Source organism: Dermochelys coriacea, chromosome 23 (assembly GCF_009764565.3).
Source record: "Dermochelys coriacea isolate rDerCor1 chromosome 23, rDerCor1.pri.v4, whole genome shotgun sequence".
In the NCBI taxonomy this organism is placed as follows: domain Eukaryota; kingdom Metazoa; phylum Chordata; order Testudines; family Dermochelyidae; genus Dermochelys; species Dermochelys coriacea.
The window spans coordinates 3,348,541-3,367,179 of NC_050090.1; the positions used below are offsets into that span (position 1 = coordinate 3,348,541).

An 18,639-nucleotide genomic window follows, 5' to 3' on the forward strand; every position below is an offset into this window, starting at 1 on the left:
TTCCCCGGAGCGGGGATGAAAGGGTTTGAGGGTACCCCACAGGGAGGAATTCCCAAGTGCGCCTTCCTGGGTTCAAAGGGTTTTTTTGCATTTGGGTGGTGGCAGCATCTACCCATCCAAGGTCAGAGAGAAGCCCTAACCTTGGGAGTTTAATACAAGCCTGGAGTGGCCAGTATTAATTTTTAGAATCCTTGTGGCCCCCCACCTTGTGCACTCAGAGTGGGGAACCAGCCTTGACAACCCACACTGGAAACAGACCCGCTCAGTGACGATTCCCCGTTTACAGTTACATATTGAGACCAATCAGCCAGTTCTGTGTGTGCACGCGTGCTAGCGTGTGTATATATGTTTGTTTCTGCCGCCCCCGACTGGAGGGAATGAGCCCTGCTCTGTGTCCCTGTGTGTGTGTGTGTGTGTGTCATTGTGTCCCTGCTGGGGGGTGGGGAGGTGGGCCCTGTTGTGCATGCATGTGTGTGTGTGTGTTTGTGTCCCTGCTGCCCCCTGCTGGGAGGGAACGAGCCCTGCTCTGTGTGTGTGTGTGTGTGTGTGTGTGTGTGTGTGTGTGTGTGTGATCCTGCTGCCCCCTACTGGAGGGGCTGAGCTCTGCTCTGTGTGTGTGTGTGAGTGTGTCCCTGCTGCCCCTGCTGGGGGGGATGGGCCCTGCTGTGTGTGTGTGTGTGTGTGTGTGTGAGAGAGAGAGACCCTACTGCCCCTGCTGGGGGGGATGGGCCCTGCTGTGTGTGTGTGTGTGTGTGTGTGTGTGAGACCCTGCTCTCAGAGACGAGCACTCTACTAGCCAATCTCCTCCCCGTCCCCCAATCACCGCTGCCCCCTGAAACCCCCCGCCCAGAACTGCAAATCCCCGCTCCTGGCTGTGGAGAGCCAGCAGGATGCTGCTCACGCAGGCTGGGGGGGCTGCCCTGTGAGTAGCTGGGGGTGCTCAGTAGGGGGCGCTCTCCCTTGGAATGCAGCGCCAGGCTGGAGAATGGGGGTATCCCCCAGAGCACAGGCCGGGTGAGCTCCCCCACCCACCCAGCCCAATCCTGGAGGGACCCTCCACAGGGGCGAGAAGGGGGGTTCACGCTCACCTCCGATTTCCCATCTCAGCCAACATGAAATAGAGACTAGGGCCTGGCAAGGGGGGGGGGCGGGGGAGGCAGGAGGGGATGAGTGGGATGGGCCCTGAGGGCTCACCCTACAGCTCCGCACAGGGCGGGGGGCATCTCTGCTAGGCCAAGGCCATGGGAGGGGGGAATGCAGAACTGAGAGCAGGTGAGGGGTGGTAGCATTAGCCCCCCAGCAGGGACAGACCCAGGCAGTAATGGGGGGAGGGGCAGACTCAGGCGACACTAGTGGGGCCAGGGTTACGCCCCCTCAGGCAGGGACAAACCTCAAACATGGACCAGACACCCAGGTTGGGTCCCAAGTGGTTTATTTGCTTCCCTGCCAGTTGCTGGGAGAGGGGGGTTTCCCGGGCCTGGTGGAGTCGGGGGGATCTCCGACCCCCCACCCCTAGCGGAAGAAGGCCAGCCGTTCCCGCAGCCACTCCTCGGTCAGGTCCTCTGTGGTCCGGATCTCGAACACCTGAGGGGCGGGGGGAGAGGTGGATGGAGCTGGGGTGGGCGTTAAGGCGGGGTCCTCCAGAGAGGAGCCTCGATCCAGGGGTGTGGATGCTGAATGGGGGAGCAGTAAATCCCAGCTTTGAGGGGGTACCGATCCCAGCTATAGGGGCTGGGGGATCCCATCTATTGGTCAATCCAGCGATGGTCCTGGCTAGGTCCCAGGTATGAGGGCAGGTCCCCGCCAGATGAGTGGGAGGCCCCGGGTGAGAAGGAGCGATAAGACCCCCAATGCCCTAGGGCAGCCCCCCAGCCCTGGGACAAGGCAGAGCAGAGTGCAGGGGAGGGGAGAGTGATAGCCCCTTCCGACGTGGGTCAGAGGGGAGGTGTTCGGTAACCCACCCACCCCCGGCATGGGTATGTGGCTGGCAGCTTGTGTGAGGGCGCTATGGGGTGCAGGGGGCTATGGGGTGCCAGCGCTGCCCATGGGAGGAGCCAGAAAGGGCATCACTGCCCTTGTACCTTGGTGAGCTCGGCTGCCTGCACCAGCCTGTTCTTGCTCCCAGCATACATCATCTGCTGCTCCGGCTTACACCCTGCCCCATGAGGAGAAACAGAGATAGAACGCAGGAGTCCTGGTGCCCAGCTCTAACCACTAGACCCCACTCCCCTCCCAGAGCTGGGATTGAACCCAGGAGTCCTGACTCCCAGCCCCCCTGCTCTAACCAGTAGACCCCACTCCCCTCCCAGAGCTGGAATAGAACCCAGGAGTCCTGGCTACCAGTCCTGTCCCAGCCCTAACCACTAGACCCCACTCCCCTCCCAGAGCTGGGATAGAACCCAGGACTCCTGGCTCCCAGCCCTCCCCTGCTCTAACCACTAGACACCTCTCCCCTCCCAGAGCTGGGATAGAACCCAGGACTCCTGGCTCCCAGCCCTCCCCTGCTCTAACCACTAGACCCCACTCCCCTCCCAGAGCTAGGATAGAACCCAAGAGTCCTGGCTCCCAGTCCCCCCTGCTCTAACCACTAGACCCCGCTCCCCCTGGTTCTCACCGACGGGGCTGGAGAAGATGAAGCAGAGTGGGTAGGAGATGCGCCCGTCATCATGGACGTATTTATAACTGTACACCACAAAGGTAGCCCCAGTCAAGGAGGCAGCTGCTTCTCGACTGAGCTGGGCCACCCCTGAAACACTCCTGTCTCTATCCTTCTGCGTCTCTTCACCCTCCTGGCTGGTCCCCCCCCCGATACCTGCTCCGAGCTGCCCCCACCCATGTCAGCCCTGCCAGCTGTCAGACACATTGGGATCTCCCAGGACCTCAGCCCTGCGGGGCCCGGGGCGGGTTGGCCCAAAGCCTGAAGCTCTGGGGCACCTGCCCAGCCTCCCACCGTGCTGCAGAGCCACAAGCAGGGGGGCTGTGGGGTACAACCCCCCACAAGAGGGGCTAATTTTCCTCTCCCTTTCTGTGCTACCCCCTGCTGCTCTGATCCCCTGGCTGCTCCCTGCAGCCCCCTCTGATCTCAAATCTGCTTCAAGCTGGGGACAAGGGATCCTTTCCCCTGTCCACAGCCCAAGCACCCCTCCTCTCCCGGGGGCGAGGATGATCCCAGGGGAACCCCCCCACACACACACATCCCTCATGCATACTGCTGGCATCCTGCCACCATGTGCAAGGCCCGTGCCCCGCCAGCTGGCTCGGATGCCCCCTCCCCGCCCCACAGCAGAAGGATATCGGGGCTGGCGCTCCGGCAGCTCGCTCTTCAGCTCCTCCGGAGAGATGTCCTGTGGGAGAGACACCAAAGGCTGCATCAACTAAGGGGGGTGGCAGAGTGAGGAAGAGGACAAGGAGGCTCCCCGTCACCCACATTGTACGGATGGGGAAACTGAGGCACCGAACAGGGCAGGGACTTGACCTAGGTTGCCCAGCAAGTCAGTGGCGAAGCCAAATGTGGAACCCAGGAGTTCTGACTCCCTGCCCTGCCTGGCAAATTGGTTAGAACAGAGCAGGCCCTGGGAGCCAGAATTCCTGGGTTCTTTCCCCAGTTCTGGGAAGGGAGGGGAGTCTTGCAGGTATCAGCAGGGGGTGCTGGGAATCAGGACTCCGGGGTTCCACACTCAGCTCTGGGAGGAGAGTGGGGACGAGCAGTTAGAGCAGGGGGGCCTGGGAATCAGAACTCCTGGGTTCTCTCCCAAGCTGGGCAGCGGTAGGAGGGGTGGCCCAGCGGAAGGGCAGGAAGGGCCGCTCCTTACACAGGCCAGCAAGACCAAAGGGGCTGAATGCCGAGAACAGCAGGGAGCTGGGAGGCTCCTGCGGCTGCCAGGGCACAGACCCAGAGGCGAGGGAAAACATTGAGGAACTGCTTTTGTGGCATTTTGCCACCTGGAGACAGACTCTGGGGTGGTGCTGCTCCCCCAGAGACACACCAAGGTCCTGGATCAACAGCTGAGCTCATGTCTGAAAGGCGCATCAGAGCCATTGAGCAAAATCTTGAGGGAAATGGAGCCACGGATTTAAAGGTTTAACAGGGAAGGGAATCCAGGGTCGGGGTGGATTCTCCATCACAGACCGTTCTCCATCAAGACAGGATGTTTTCATAGATTCATAGATACTAAGGTCAGAAGGGACCATTCTGATCATCTAGTCCGACCTCCTGCACAACGCAGGCCACAGAATCTCACCCACCCACTCCTATGAAAAACCTCACCCATGTCTGAGCTACTGAAGTCCTTAAATCATGGTTCAAAGACTTCAAGGAGCAGAGAAGCCTCCCTCAAGTCAACCATGCCCCACGCTACAGAGGAAGGCGAAAAACCTCCAGGGCCTCTCCAATCTGCCCTGGAGGAAAATTCCTTCCCGACCCCAGATATGGCGATCAGCTAAACCCTGAGCATATGGGCAAGATTCACCAGCCAGATACTACAGAAAATTCTTTCCTGGGTAACTCAGATCCCATCCATCTAATATCCCATCTCAGGGGATTAGTCCTATTTACCCTGAATATTTAAAGATCAATTACTTACCAAAAATCCCATTATCCCATCATACCATCTCCTCCATAAACTTATCAAGTAGAATCTTAAAACCAGATAGATCTTTTGCCCCCAATGCTTCCCTTGGAAGGCTATTCCAAAACTTCACTCCTCTGATGGTTAAAAACCTTCGTCTGATTTCAAGTCTAAACTTCCTGGTGGCCAATTTATATCCATTTGTTCTTGTGTCCACATTGGTGCTGAGCTTAAATAATTCCTCTCCCTCTCCTGTATTTATCCCTCTGATATATTTATAGAGAGCAATCATATCTCCCCTCAACCTTCTTTTAGTTAGGCTAAACAAGCCAAGCTCCTTAAGTCTCCTTTCATAAGACCCTTAAAGCTCTACTCTAGGAATTATCCCGGGGAAGTTCTCTGGCCTGTGTTATCCAGGGGGTCAGACTAGATGGTCACAATGGTTCCTTCTGGCCTGGAATCTCTAAATAAAGAATTTACTCCACTAACTGGCGGCAGTAGTAAGTTGCTTCCTTTTATATAGACCAGCCAGCCGAGGGGAGAAGAATGGGTCATATAGACAGTGAACCTGATTTGAAACCAATGGGAGAAACTGGTGGCAAGAGGCAGTATGGTCTAATGAGCAGGGTGCTGGAACACAGGACACCAGGCTTTTGTGAGTCATGGCCCTGCTCTGTGCCTCAGTTTCCCTTTCTGTGAGGATGAAGATATTGCCCTCATCGGTGTAAAATGACCTTCATTCCCCTCTCACCAGAGACAGTGAGAGCTTTGGGGACTGGACTTTCTATGCGTTTCTTACACACAGCACCTAGATAACGGGGCCCATGCAGTTGGTTCTGGGTCAGTCTTAGTTCTTGGGGTGGGATCTAACTCAGGCTTCGTCATCTCCACGGTGCGTTTGACCTCAGCGCTGCAGCAATCCCTAGTTCCAGTGCAACGAGCTGGAAACTGTGGCAGCTTCATTCAGGTTGTAAAAACCGCAGGCTCGGATTGAATTAAGTATGAAACTGACTGGTGCGAGCCGTGGCACCTCCCCGGGGCTATTTCATTCGATGGTAAATTCAATTTCTATTTCTCCTGCCCGTGTGTGTTCTCGACGCGCTGCCAGAACGTCGCATGCAGCCGGCCGGGGAACTCAGAACACAAACCACTGTTTGGAAAGAGAGCAGGGTTCCTTTCGGGGCCACGCGCCCCCCCACAAGGGCTGGGCACTCAACCTTAGAGGGCAAGATGCAGGGAGAGTGAAAGTGTGTGTGTGTGTGTGTGTGTGTGTGCGTGCGCACGATGCCCCCTGCTGGAGCAATGGGCACCTGCTCTGTGTGTCTGTGAGTGTGTCCTGTGTCCTTGTCCCTGCTGGAAAGGATGAGCCCTGCTCGCTGTGTGTCTGCTGCCCCCTGCTGGAGCAATTGGCACCTGCTCTGCATGTGCCCCTGCTCTGTGTGTGTGTGTGTGTGTGTGTATGTGTGTGTCTGTCCCTGCCGCCCCCTGCTGGAGGGGATGACCCCTGCTGTGTGCGTGTGTGTGTGTGTCCCTGCTGCCCCCTGCTGGAAGGGATGACCCCTGCTCTGTGTGTGTGTGTGTGTGTGTACGTGTGTGTGTGCACTGCCCCCTGCTGGAGCAATTGACACCTGCTCTGTGTGTGTGTGTGTATGTGTGTGTCTGTCCCTGCCGCCCCCTGCTGGAGGGGATGACCCCTTCTGTGTGCGTGTGTGTGTGTGTGTCCCTGCTGCCCCCTGCTGGAAGGGATGACCCCTGCTCTGTGTGTGTGTGTGTGTACGTGTGTGTGTGCACTGCCCCCTGCTGGAGCAATTGACACCTGCTCTGTGTGTGTGTGTGTATGTGTGTGTCTGTCCCTGCCGCCCCCTGCTGGAGGGGATGACCCCTTCTGTGTGCGTGTGTGTGTGTGTGTCCCTGCTGCCCCCTGCTGGAAGGGATGACCCCTGCTGTGTGTGTGTGTGTGTGTGTGTTTGTGTCCGTGCTGCCCCCTGCTGGAAGGGATGACCCCTGCTGTGTGTGTGTGTGTGTGTGTGTCCGTGCTGCCCCCTGCTGGAAGGGATGGCCCCTGCTCTGTGTGCGTGTGTGTGTGTGTGTGTGTGCCCGTGCTGCCCCCTGCTGGAAGGGATGGCCCCTGCTCTGTGTGTGTGTGTGTGTGTACATGTGCGTGTGTGCACTGCCCCCTGCTGGAGCAATTGACACCTGCTCTGTGTGTGTGTGTGTACATGTGCGTGTGTGCACTGCCCCCTGCTGGAGCAATTGACACCTGCTCTGTGTGTGCCTGAGAACGCTGCCCTCTAGTGGAGACAATCAGACTGCCACCTCCGCACCCCATACTCCCCTATGGTGCTTACAAGGTTGCTTCTCTAGCTCCAGTGGCAAGGGGGCTGGGTTTTGAAGCAAGGGGAGCTGGGTTCTAGCCCCATTGGCGTCGTGGGAGCCCTGCAGCATAGCGGCATCTGGGAGGAGCTAGGCACGGGTCTGCTGCCCGCGGGGCCTTTAACCTAACTGGGCTTCCCAAAGGTAGCTGGAAGACGGGAGTGAAAGATCCCCACCTGGAATTCCTCCTCCAGCACCACTAGCTGCCGCTCCTTGTCAATCTTCACTGGGGAGAGAGACAGAGCGAGGGTCACGATCTGCACAGGGGCCACCTCCGCCAGCAGGTACCCGAGCGGCGCGGCCTTCCCCTCCGGGACTCTGAACGATCCCCAGCCAGCGCTCCGGCCCTGCTCCCCACAGCACCCCCTGCTGGGACAGGCCAGGGCTGGAGTAGCCGGGGGCTCCCCGCACAGCCAGCACTTCTGCCCCGCGCCCCACAGCGCCCCCTGCTGGGAGAAGCTGGCCCCAGCAGCTGTCCAGGGCCCCGGCTGAGCGGAAGATCCACCATGGCGAGCGACGTTGGGGGTCAGGGAGCCGGAGAAGGGCCGGGGATCGTGGCCCTGGGGAGGGAGCCGGCCCGGGGGCACTCACTGATGATGGCCGCGTTGTTGGTTTCCTTCCGGAAGCGGAATTTCCTCAGCTTCTCCATGAGCGCAGGGTCCACGTCGCACACGACCAGGGAGTCCGACTGCAGAGAGACTGGCCGTGAGAGGGGGCTGGGGCAGCCTGGCTCCCTGCGGGACCCCCCCCCCAGCCCCAACCTGGAGGGGCGGGGAGCTGTCCCCCACAGCCAGCGTTCCTGCCTTGCACCCCACAGCGCCCCCTGCTGGCTGAAACTGGGAGCTCTGCCCCACAGCCAGCGTTCCTGCCCTGCACCCCACAGCGCCCCCTGCTGGGACAGGCCAGGGCTGGAGTAGCCCAGGGTTGTTTTCAAGGAAACAGCCTCCTTCTGCCCATCGTGAAGCGTACACCGCTCTGGCCGAGCCCTGCCCCATTGCAGGGGACGCGCCACGCCTGGGGGACAGGGAAGGGAGAGCTCACGCGCATGTAGGTCGCTGCCCCCTCGTGGTGGGGAAGGGAGGGGGCAGCCATCATGGTTGTGGGCCCAAAATGTTTCATGGTCTGTTCAGCTGAGACCCACCGGCTGAGAAGTGCACACGCGCACGCCTCCCACCCACCCCCCACACACATGGTCAATCTCACACATGTCATTCTGCTGGCACACCCATTGTCACCCACACACAGACTCACAAACACCCACACACCCATTGTCACATAGACACAGATGCCCACGCATTGTCACACACACCCATTGTCACACACACAGCCCCATTGTCACACCCACACCCTCACAGCTATTGTCACACACAGCCATTGTCACACCCACACTCATTGTCACACACAGCCATTGTCACACACACAGATACTCACACCCATTGTCACACATATAGCCCTTGTCTCACATACACATACAGTCCACACAGAGAGACTCACACCCATTGTCACACACACAACCATTTTCACATGCACACATTCATTGTCACACACACAGCCATTTTCACACACATCTATTGTCACACCCAGCCATTGTCACACCCACACACATTGTCACACACATACTCATTGTCACACACACACAGTGTCACATACACAGCCATTGTCACACACAGACTCACACCCACTATCACACAGAGCCATTGTCACACCTACACCCACACACATTGTCACACCTCCCATTGTCTCACACACACTCATTGTCACACACAGACTCACACCCATTGTCACACACACAGTCTCACACCCACATAGAGGGGTGGGGATGGGGATGGGTTGATACACAGACGACAGGTGAAGAAACTCTCCTGTATCCAGCCAGTTTTCCCGACCGCCTTTGACCCCCGGGTCGTGGGGGGCACCCGGGATAGCCATCAAATACTGGCACCGTGCTAAGCTCCGGATCTGCTGCCTCCTCCAGAGGAGTCCGGTGGGCAGTTCCCCCAACCCACAGGCTGCTGCCCGGCATCGCAGGGCACAGGTACCTTTTCTGTGCCTCCCACCCACCACCCCAGAGACATTGCTGGTGCCATGGGGCACCGCTGAAATCTCGGAGCTTGCAAACCCCTCTTGCAGCAGGGTGCGGGGCCCAGAGCTGCCATCCACGGGCACATGGCCGCCCGCCTCCCCACCCCAGCCAGGCTGGGGCCCTTGGAGCGAAAGACTCAATTCGAACACGCCCCGAATCCTGGATCCAAGCTTTGCAGGGGAGCTGGGGAGTGGGGACACGCAACACCTGCTCCATAAGGAACCCCCTGCCTCCAAGGCGCCCCCCCACCTCCCTTCCTGACCCCCTCGCCGGGAAGCAGTGCTCGGGCTGACCATTTTGCCGCGATCTCTGCCCTCCCCGCGCCGGGCAGCCTGACTCTCGGCTTTCCTCGCTGCAAGTTGGGCTGGCGCTGACCTTGTGACAGGATGCTCAGAGAGCAGTTCCTCCGTCGGGGACACTCTGACAGCACTGATCTGCTGGGGGAAGAGGGGGAAGTGTGGGGGTGGAGAAGGGCAGGGCAGGTATGGCCATGTGTAGAAAGAGGAAGGGGTTTGCCTTCCAGGGGCCAAAGGGGGAAGGGAACGATGGCGGGAGGGTGGGGGGAAGGCAGCACAAAGGGCGACTAGGAAGTAAAAGGGCAGAGGGGGCCTGGCACAGCCCCATGGCGCTCACAGATCTCCCCGTGTGCCACCACATCCTGTTTTGGATGAGCGGACCCAACGGCCACCTCCCCCCGCCACCACCACTCCCCGCCAGCTTCACACGAGATGCACACAGGTCACATGGCTTCCGCTGTGCCCGGCGCCTTGCACGCACCTTTACACCAAGGCAACGTGGTCAATCCACCACCGACAGCCACCCCTGCCACTGAAAGGGGGATTGCACCAGGCATAGCCTAGGACCCAGTCACACAGTTCGAACTTGTAGGTGTGTTATGGGAGAGACTAGAGGCCCTGGCTGCGATCAGGGATTGTGCCAGGTGCTGCACAGACCCAGACTGAGATCAGGGCCCCGTTGCGCCAGGTGCTGCACAGATCCAGACCGAGACCCGGGCCCCGTTGTGTCAGGTGCTGCACAGACCCCCCAACCGAGACCCGGGCCCCGTTGTGTCAGATGCTGCACAGACCCTGACCGAGATCAGGGCCCCGTCGTGCCAGGCGCTGCATGACACAGACCGAGACCAGGTTAGCTCTGTAATTCCTGGGTTTAGACATTTACGGTTGAAATGAATGCAGCTCGGCGCTTCCTGGAGAGGTTTGAGTTTTGCTGAACTCGGTGTTCTGGATGGCCCGAGATGACTCCAGGCAGCCTTCCCTCTGTGTTAACAACAAGTTATTTTGTCAGGGATTTTAGCTGCGCTTCAGCCACCTCCAAAGAGACATAAGCTAACCGGGGGGGCGGGGGAAAGGCCAAAAGCACACGCCGCTCTGGGGGGCTGCCACTGCCACGGCTCTCGGGATTTAGTGACCCACCCGGTACAGCCCTGTTGGTCCATTTCCTCGCTGACGCTAGCTGTAAGTGTCTAGGCCTCATGGTCACAGAGAAAAGCTTGGAGATGTGACACCCCCACCCCCCCAGGCTCCAGGGCAGAGGAAGGCCAGACGTTGGCCGATTGATTGATTTAAAAAACTCTCGTGATTTTGAAGCCAGTCTCGTGATTTGTGAACGTTTGGGTTGGGCAAAGGAGAGAGGAGGGGGAGACAGGAGAGGGGAGGATAAGGAGTGGGATGGGGTAGGGGGGAGGGAAGAGTTGGGGAAGGGGAAGAAAGAAAGAGGAGGGGAGGACGGTGCCACAGGGCAAAGGGAGGAGTAAGGGGATAGGAGGGGGAGGAGTTGGGGGAAAGGGGAGGGGCCGAAGGAGAGGGGGGAAGGGAGGGAGGGGAGGAGTAAGGGATGGGAGAGGGAGGGAGGGGCAGGAGGGGGAGGAGTTGGGAGGGGAGGAGTAAGGGGATGGGAGGGACAAGAGAAAGAGGAGGGGCAGAAGGAAAGGGGGAGGGGCAGGAGATAGGGGAGGGGCGGAAGGAGGGAGAAGGGCAGGAGAAAAGGGGCGGTGGAAGGAGGGGAGGGGCAGGAGATGGGGTGGGGCAGAAGGAGGGGGAAGGGCAGGAGAAAGGGGAGGGGCGAAAAGAGGGAGAGGGCAGGAGATAGAAGAGGGGTGGAAGGACAGGGAAGGGCAGGAGAAAGGGGAGGGACGGAAGGAAAGGGGGAGGGGCAGGAGATGAGGCAGGGTGGAAGGAGGGGGAAGGGCAGGAGATGGGGAGGGGCGAAAAGAGGGGGAGGGCAGGAGATAGAAGAGGGGTGAAAGGACAGGGAAGGGCAGGAGAAAGGGGAGGGGCGGAAGGAGGGAGAAGGGCAGGAGAAAAGGGGGGGTGGAAGGAGGGGAGGGGCAGGAGATGGGGTGGGGCAGAAGGAGGGGGAAGGGCAGGAGAAAGGGGAGGGGCGAAAAGAGGGGGAGGGCAGGAGATAGAAGAGGGGTGGAAGGACAGGGAAGGGCAGGAGAAAGGGGAGGGGCAGGAGATGGGGTGGGACGGAAGGAGGGGGAGGGCAGAAGAAAGGGGAGGGGCGGAAGGAAAGGGGGAGGGGCAGGAGATGGGACGGGGCAGAAGGATGGGGACGGGCAGGAGAAAGGGGCGAGGCGGAAGGGCAGGAGAAAAGGGTGGGGTGGAAAGAGGGGGAGGGCAGGAGATAGAAGAGGGGTGGAAGGACAGGAGAAAGGGGAGGGGCAGAAGGAAAGGGGGAGGGGCAGGAGATGAGGCAGGGTGGAAGGAGGGGGAAGGGCAGGAGATGGGGAGGGGCGAAAAGAGGGGGAGGGCAGGAGATAGAAGAGGGGTGGAAGGACAGGGAAGGGCAGGAGAAAGGGGAGGGGCGGAAGGAAAGGGGGAGGGGCAGGAGATGGGACGGGGCGGAAGGGCAGGAGAAAAGGGTGGGGTGGAAAGAGGGGGAGGGCAGGAGATGGGGAGGGGCGAAAAGAGGGGGAGGGCAGGAGATAGAAGAGGGGTGGAAGGACAGGGAAGGGCAGGAGAAAGGGGAGGGGCAGGAGATGGGGTGGGATGGAAGGAGGGGGAGGGCAGGAGATAGAAGAGGGGTGAAAGGACAGGGAAGGGCAGGAGAAAGGGGAGGGGCAGGAGATGGGGTGGGACGGAAGGAGGGGGAGGGCAGGAGATAGAAGAGGGGTGAAAGGACAGGGAAGGGCAGGAGAAAGGGGAGGGGCAGGAGATGGGGTGGGACGGAAGGAGGGGGAGGGCAGGAGATAGAAGAGGGGTGGAAGGACAGGGAAGGGCAGGAGAAAGGGGAGGGGCGGAAGGAAAGGGGGAGGGGCAGGAGATGGGACGGGGCGGAAGGGCAGGAGAAAAGGGTGGGGTGGAAAGAGGGGGAGGGCAGGAGATGGGGAGGGCCAGAAGGAGGGGGAGGGCAGGAGAACGGAACGGGGCGGAGGGAGGGGCCAAAGGCAGGAGAAAGGGGCGGGGCGGAAGGAGGGGAAGGGCAGGAGAAAGGGGCGGGGCGGAAGAAGCGGGAAGGGCAGGAGATGGGGTGGGCGGAGGGAGGGAGGGAGGGGAGAGGAGGAGAAAGGGGCGGGGGCGGTCTTCGTTCCGCCCAAGCAGACACTCAAACGCCACAGCCCAGTCTGTTACGTCACCGCGATACCACCAGGCTATTGGTTGTGGAACCTCGGAGTGACAGGACTGAAAGCCAGTCAGAGGCGCCGAAGCTGAGCCTGAAGCCGAGGCGGGGCGAGTGTTGCGCATGTGTGCGGTCGTGCGCGCGGGAAGCCACGCCCCACCGAGGGCAGCCGCGAGCTTCTGGTTGGTCCCGGCCGCTGCCAGTCGACCTTCCGCAGCCAATGGCGAGGCGGCTGCGCGCTGACGCGTGGCGTGCCGTGCGTGGTGGCGTTGCGCGGTGGGCTACGGTACGGGCGTCTCGGTGTGAGGCTGGCGGGGCCGAGGCCGGGGCCGGACGGGCCGCAGAGACGGTGAGTGCGGGACGCGTCCGCGTCCGCGTCCCCCCCACCCCCACCCCCGCCCGGGCCCCTCCCCCATTCCAGCGGGGGGGGCCCCCCCACGCGAGCATCTCCCCTCTGCTTCATCTCGCCCCTCCCCCACCCCGATCCCGGAGCCCCTCCCCCCTCAGCCCCTCCCCCAGCCAGCGACCCCTCCCCCACCGCCCCGATCCTGGCTTCTCCCGCGTGCTGCATCTCGCCCCTCCCCGGCACCTCTGCCCCCCTCCCACACCCAGGGGTCCTCCCGCCCCGCCCCGCCCCGCCCCGCGCTTCATCCCTCCCCACGCCAGCCTCCTTCCCTCCCCCCCAGATTTCCAACTCCGCCCTGCTCCGGGGATCCCCCTTCCCAACCAACCCCGCCCTGCTACGGGCTTCATCCCTCCCCTCCCCTCCCCCCCAACCAGCCTCCTTCCCTCCCCCCCCAGATTTCCAACCCCGCCCTGCTCCGGGGATCCCTCTGAGCTTCACCCCCCACCCCTAAACCAGTCTCCTTCCCTCTCTGCAGGCTCCCTCCCCCCAGATTGTAACCCCACCCTGATCCAGGGATTCCCCTGTAATCCATCTTCCCTGATCCAGGGATCCTCCTTCCCTACCAATCCTGCCCTTGTCCAGAGGGGGATCCCTCTGTATTTTGTCCCCCAACCCCTAAACCAGCTTCCTTCCCTCTCTGCAGATTTCCAACCCCGCCCTGCTCTAGGGATCCCCATTTCCTCCGTCCCAACCAACCCTGCTCTGCTCCGGGGATCCCTCTGGGCTTCACCCCCCCCACCCCTAAACCAGCCTCCTTCCCTCTCTGCAGCCTCCCTCCCCCCAGATTCTAACCCCACCCTGATCCAGGGATTCCTCTGTAATCCATCTTCCCTGATCCAGGGATCCCCCTGTACTTCATTCCTCCCACCTCTAAATCAGCATCCTTCCCTCTCTGCAAGGCCCCTCCCCCCAGATTTCCAACCCCACCCTGGTCCGGGGGTCCCCTGTAATCCATCCTCCCTGATCCAGGGATCCACCTTCTCTTCACTACAACCAATTGCCTCTTAGGCACCAACTCCATGGGTGCTCCAGCTGTTCCATGGCATATAGGAGATGCTGGGACGGAGGAAGAGGAGTTGGGGCAGGAAGAGATGGGGAGAGGGGGCTTAGACGAAAGGGCAGAGTGGAGGAGGAGCCTGCGATGGAAGGGGGGGTTGAGCGCCTCTCCCCCCCTCGGTAAATTGGTGCCTATGAACTCCCCCCCCACATACACGCACTGACCCATTAATCCACTATGGTCTGGGAATCCCCTTTCCTCCAGCACACGCAACCCTGCCCTGATCTGGGGACCTCCTGTATTCCACCATCTGTGATCCAGGGATCCTCCACACTCAATTCAGCTAGACCCCCAAACCAAACATTGCCTGCCCCTTTCAAAACAGGCATCCTACCCCATCCTTATCTAGAGTTCCCCTTTGCCCCCATTCCACTTAAGGAGCCTTTCTCCTTCCCTGGATCCCTTACCTCACTCTGATTTGGGTTCCCATATATTACATAAGAACGGCTCGACTGGGTCAGGGTCCATCTAGGTCCATCTAGCCCAGTATCCTGTCCTCTGACAGTGGCCAATGCCAGGTGCCCCAGGCGGAATGAATCGAACAGGTAATGATCAAGTGATCCGTCCCCTGTTGCCCATTCCCAGCTTCTGGCAAACAGAGGCTAGGGACACCATCCCTGCCCATCTTGGTTGCTAATCATTGTTGGACCTATTCTCCATGAATTTATCTTGTTCTTTTTTGAACCTTGTTTTAGTCTTGGCCTTCACAACATCCTCTGGCAAAGAGTTCCACAGGTTGTGCATTGTGTGAAGAAATACTTCCTCTTGTTAGTTTTAAACCTGCTGCCTGTTGATTTAATTGGGTGACCCCTAGTTCTTGTGTTATGAGAAGGAGTAAATAACACTTCCTTATTTACTTCCTTCATAGCAGCCATGATTTTATAGACCTCAATCATATCCCCCCTTAGTTGTCTCTTTTCCAAGCTGAAAAGTCCCAATCTTATTAATCTCTCCTCAGACAGAAGCCATTCCATCCCCCAGTCACTTTTGTTGTCCTCTTCTGAACCTTTTCCAATTCCAGTATATCTTTTTTGAGATGGAGCAACCACATCTGCACGCAGGATTCAAGATGTGGGCGAACCATGGATTTATATAGAGGCAACATGGTATTTTCTGTCTTATTATCCATCCCTTTCCTTATGATTCCCAACGTTCTATTCTTTTTCGACGGCTGCTGCACATTGAGTGGATGGTTTCAGAGAACTATCCGCAGTGACTCAAAGATCTCTCTCTTGAGTGGTCACAGCTAATTTAGACCCCATCATTTTATCTGGGATGTATTACATCTCCTCTCTCCCCAACCTGGGATCTGCTACTGCACCCTAAACCTGGGACACCCCACCCCCACCTCCCAAATGCAACCTATCAGCATACCCTCCCTTGTTCCTTTTGCCCAGGATATAATTCTTAATGTCTCTGCGCTCTCCCCATGGATTCCAGAGTGCTCTTGCTAGAGATCGTGTCTCTTCTCCCCTTCTCTCAAAATGCACACGGAAACCATCTAGACAAATTTCTTCCCTGTTCCTATGTACCAGACAGAACACTTCCCATCTACTTGCTCTGATTCCCTTGAGATGTTCACAGCTGTCTCCGCTAGACTCTGACTAGAGGTCTCTCTTCTCTGTCATGCTGGGTGACTGCACTGCCTTCTGTCCTCCTTATGTGTATTCCCCTAAGGACCTCCCATGGAGGAGATCTGTTCTCCTTCCCTCTGTACCGAGACCTTTCTATAGAGATATTTTCCACCAAGCCTTGCATCAACCCAACTCTCTCACTCCAGAAATCCCCTTATCCCTGAAATGTTTCCAGCAGGGATACTTGCATCCCATTGGAACCCTCTTGCAAAGCCAGACATGTGCCACTAATGGTCCATTGAGTGAGTCTGTCTGGTATCCTGCTTCCTGCAGCAGCCAGTACTGGATGTTTCAGAGGGTGGCATAACCCTCCCTTCCTAAGAGTCCCATTCCACTCTGGAACGCACACATGCATTTCCTTCCTGACCACCCTCAGTTGGTCATCTCATGCCCTCATGCTTTAGGGCTGATCGTCCTTATGATTTTGTCCTGTACAGCTGAAATTCTTTCCTAGTACCGTCTGATCTTTCTTTCTGGAACCTTAGTGCCCAACCCAGTTGCTTATTATCAAGTGGCAATTAGTTCTACAGTTAATGTTAAGTTATGTTAACAGCTTCTTTCCTTCTACAAGTTAGAAATCTGTTTGGTTGTTTGTTTGTTTTTTTTAAATTCTGAGTGGGCTATTATGGGTCCGAATAGACAGAGAGAACCAAACCTAGCTTTCTTTGTGCCATAGGCCTGTATCTCCTTCCATTTTTCAGATCTCCCCTGTCTACACTTGATCATGTTTGCTGGCCTCCTCTGGTCCCTTCTCTTTGCTCTTAACTGAAATGAACAAACTGATTGCGGTACCTACGCTGAGGTTGTACCAGCAATGTGTACGTTGTCACTGTTTTCTCATTGTTCTCCATCACTTTCTTAATATGCGGTGTTGTCCACTCATCAAAGCACATTCACTGGGTTCTGTCCTTGGCTCTGAGAGCAGGGTCTAATGGGAAGAGCAGGGGAGGTGGGAGTTAATACTCCTGGCTTCCTTCCTGGTTCTTCCATCCCACCCTGCTTCACAGCTCACTCTTCACAGCTCACTCTTTCTCCTGGCGGGGCACTCATACTTCACAAAGGGGACTGTGCTGCTTTGATGTCGGTCATGTGCCTGGAGATCCCGGAAATAACAAGATCTAGAGAAGGACCCAAGTGTGGTTCTTCCAGTTACCCAGTAACAAAGGTCTCCAGGCATCTCATATACTTGGAGGCAGCACTGAGCGGAAAAGAGGTGGTGTGGGGGAGATTGGGGGTACACATTGGGGACAGCGGTGGCATCTGGGCTAGGGGCTCGGGAGAGCAGAGTTGAGTTCGTGGCTGTGTCGTAGACGCAATGTCTTCACAGCTAGAAAGGCGTGGGTTGGATAGCCAATCCTAGTGGAGACAGGGCACAGGGAGTTTTAACCTCAGGTAGGTGGGCTCCACCCTAGGGAAGAATAAAATAAACTGTAACCAAGGATGGGGTGGGGGTGTGGAGGAACCCAAGAAGAGACAATAATTGTGGCCTGTGTGTGCATGGGCTGAAATTCAGCAAAGGGGAAATGTCTCACTGTTGGGAGATCTCTTTGGACTTGTCTTCGCTGTGCAATTTGACCCCTTGAGTTGGCCTAGCTTGAGAACTGCCACACTGCAAAATTTTGCAGTTACTGCAACCGTGTTGGTGCTATCCTCGCATGTGTGAGGCGCTACGATTTCTGGGGGAGGTCGTACCCCATGATGCTTAGCTCTGCGCTAATCTGAACCTTCTCTATCAATCGTGTCACAGTGGCTTGTGGGACAATTTGTCTGCCCATTCCGGCCAGCTGGGCAGAATCAATGAAAACAAGGCCTTGGGGAGGTAGCGGTCCCATGGCTTGTTCCTCTTGAAACCAGTCAGGACAAAAGGCTGAGAAGTGAATCCTAGGGAACTAATGAGTGATTTGGAGAGAGCTCTTCTATCATCTGTGATGTGCCGAGATGGAGAGGGTGAAATTCTCACCCTCTCTTCGAGGCCTTCTGGTGTCCTTCCTTGCTCTGAAGCCTTCTGAGAAGATGCTTTTTTGGTTTGTGCCAAGCACAAAGAGAACCTCCCTCATCTCCAGAATAATCCCAAGCCTGAAATCTTTCTGGTCAGCACCACCACTGTGTCGTCCTACAGAAGGTATGGGATAAAGACACCCCTTGCTCCCAAAGAGATGCTGAGAGAGCGCTGGGAACCCTTCCTGCTGGCAGTTGATCTCGGTGCTCATGGGTATCATGAAGGAGCAAGATATCCGGATGGTGTCAAACATGGGGAAAGCAGCAGGGAACTGGCAAGGTGTCTGTGTGTAGGGTGGGAGTGGACACCATGAGGCATTGAAAGTGGTGGTGCCGGCCAGGAAAACCGGGTGATGTTCCCTTCTTCAGAGGAAGGCACAAGAAACCCTGTAGCTAGCCCTGGCCGCTGTTGTGGGGGCTCGCCCCGTCAGCGGCGTAGGCTGGAATGCAGTTGCGGGCAAGTTTTAAAGTCGATTGAGCGGGAGGGAGCCTTTGGAAGGCTGCAGAGAGGGAGGGGTGACATGGGCCAATAGGCCGAGGAAGGTGACAGGTCTGGTTTCTCAGAGTTCAAAGTCTTTGCTGAATGAGATAAATGCCAAGGCTCTTCTGAAGCAGCAAGTGGATGGAGAAGCACGCTTTGGCTCAACTAGCCTGTCTGAGCCGAGCTGCTCCTGTAATGCAATCTCCAGATCGGGTTTGAGGTGCGGGGGGGAGTGGGTTGTTTTATATACTGTATTTTAGCACGGTTGAAGAGGAAGGATGGCCTAGTGGTTATGGAGCAAGCCTGGGACCTGTTCCGTGCTCTGCTGAAGTGATCCTGTGTGACCATACGTCAGTTGTCTCTCTCTGCCTGAGTTTCCTCATCTGTAAAATGGGCATGCTAGCCCTGTCCCAGCTCACATGATGTAGGGAGGATGAGTCCATTGTGAGGTGGTCAG

The 18,639-nt window shown here is 57.9% G+C and overlaps 2 protein-coding genes across 3 annotated transcripts in view; one reads left to right on the top strand and one right to left on the bottom strand.

The window, feature by feature from the left end:
• Nucleotides 1-1,415: 1,415 nt before the first annotated feature.
• On the bottom strand, nucleotides 1,416-9,531 carry GMFG (glia maturation factor gamma). 2 transcript variants are annotated; one of them, XM_038381826.2, is made up of 7 exons: nucleotides 9,400-9,531; nucleotides 7,533-7,629; nucleotides 7,118-7,167; nucleotides 3,295-3,344; nucleotides 2,615-2,697; nucleotides 2,082-2,155; nucleotides 1,416-1,584 (listed from the first exon to the last, which is right to left on the bottom strand). In XM_038381826.2, the coding sequence occupies exons 2-7, from the start codon at nucleotides 7,588-7,590 to the stop codon at nucleotides 1,513-1,515; spliced, it is 387 nt and encodes a 128-aa protein (XP_038237754.1). In that variant the 5' UTR covers nucleotides 7,591-7,629; nucleotides 9,400-9,531; the 3' UTR covers nucleotides 1,416-1,512. The 2 variants fall into 2 exon arrangements, with proteins under 2 accessions (XP_038237754.1, XP_038237753.1); XM_038381825.2 differs by having other exon boundaries at nucleotides 9,318-9,475.
• A 3,220-nt stretch (nucleotides 9,532-12,751) lies between these two features.
• The window catches only part of SAMD4B (sterile alpha motif domain containing 4B), a 34,233-nt gene continuing 28,345 nt past the window's right edge, over nucleotides 12,752-18,639 (top strand). The window contains exon 1 of the mRNA XM_038381911.2: nucleotides 12,752-12,955. The gene's annotated coding sequence lies outside the window, so the exon portion shown is untranslated. The remainder of the gene's footprint in view (nucleotides 12,956-18,639) is intronic.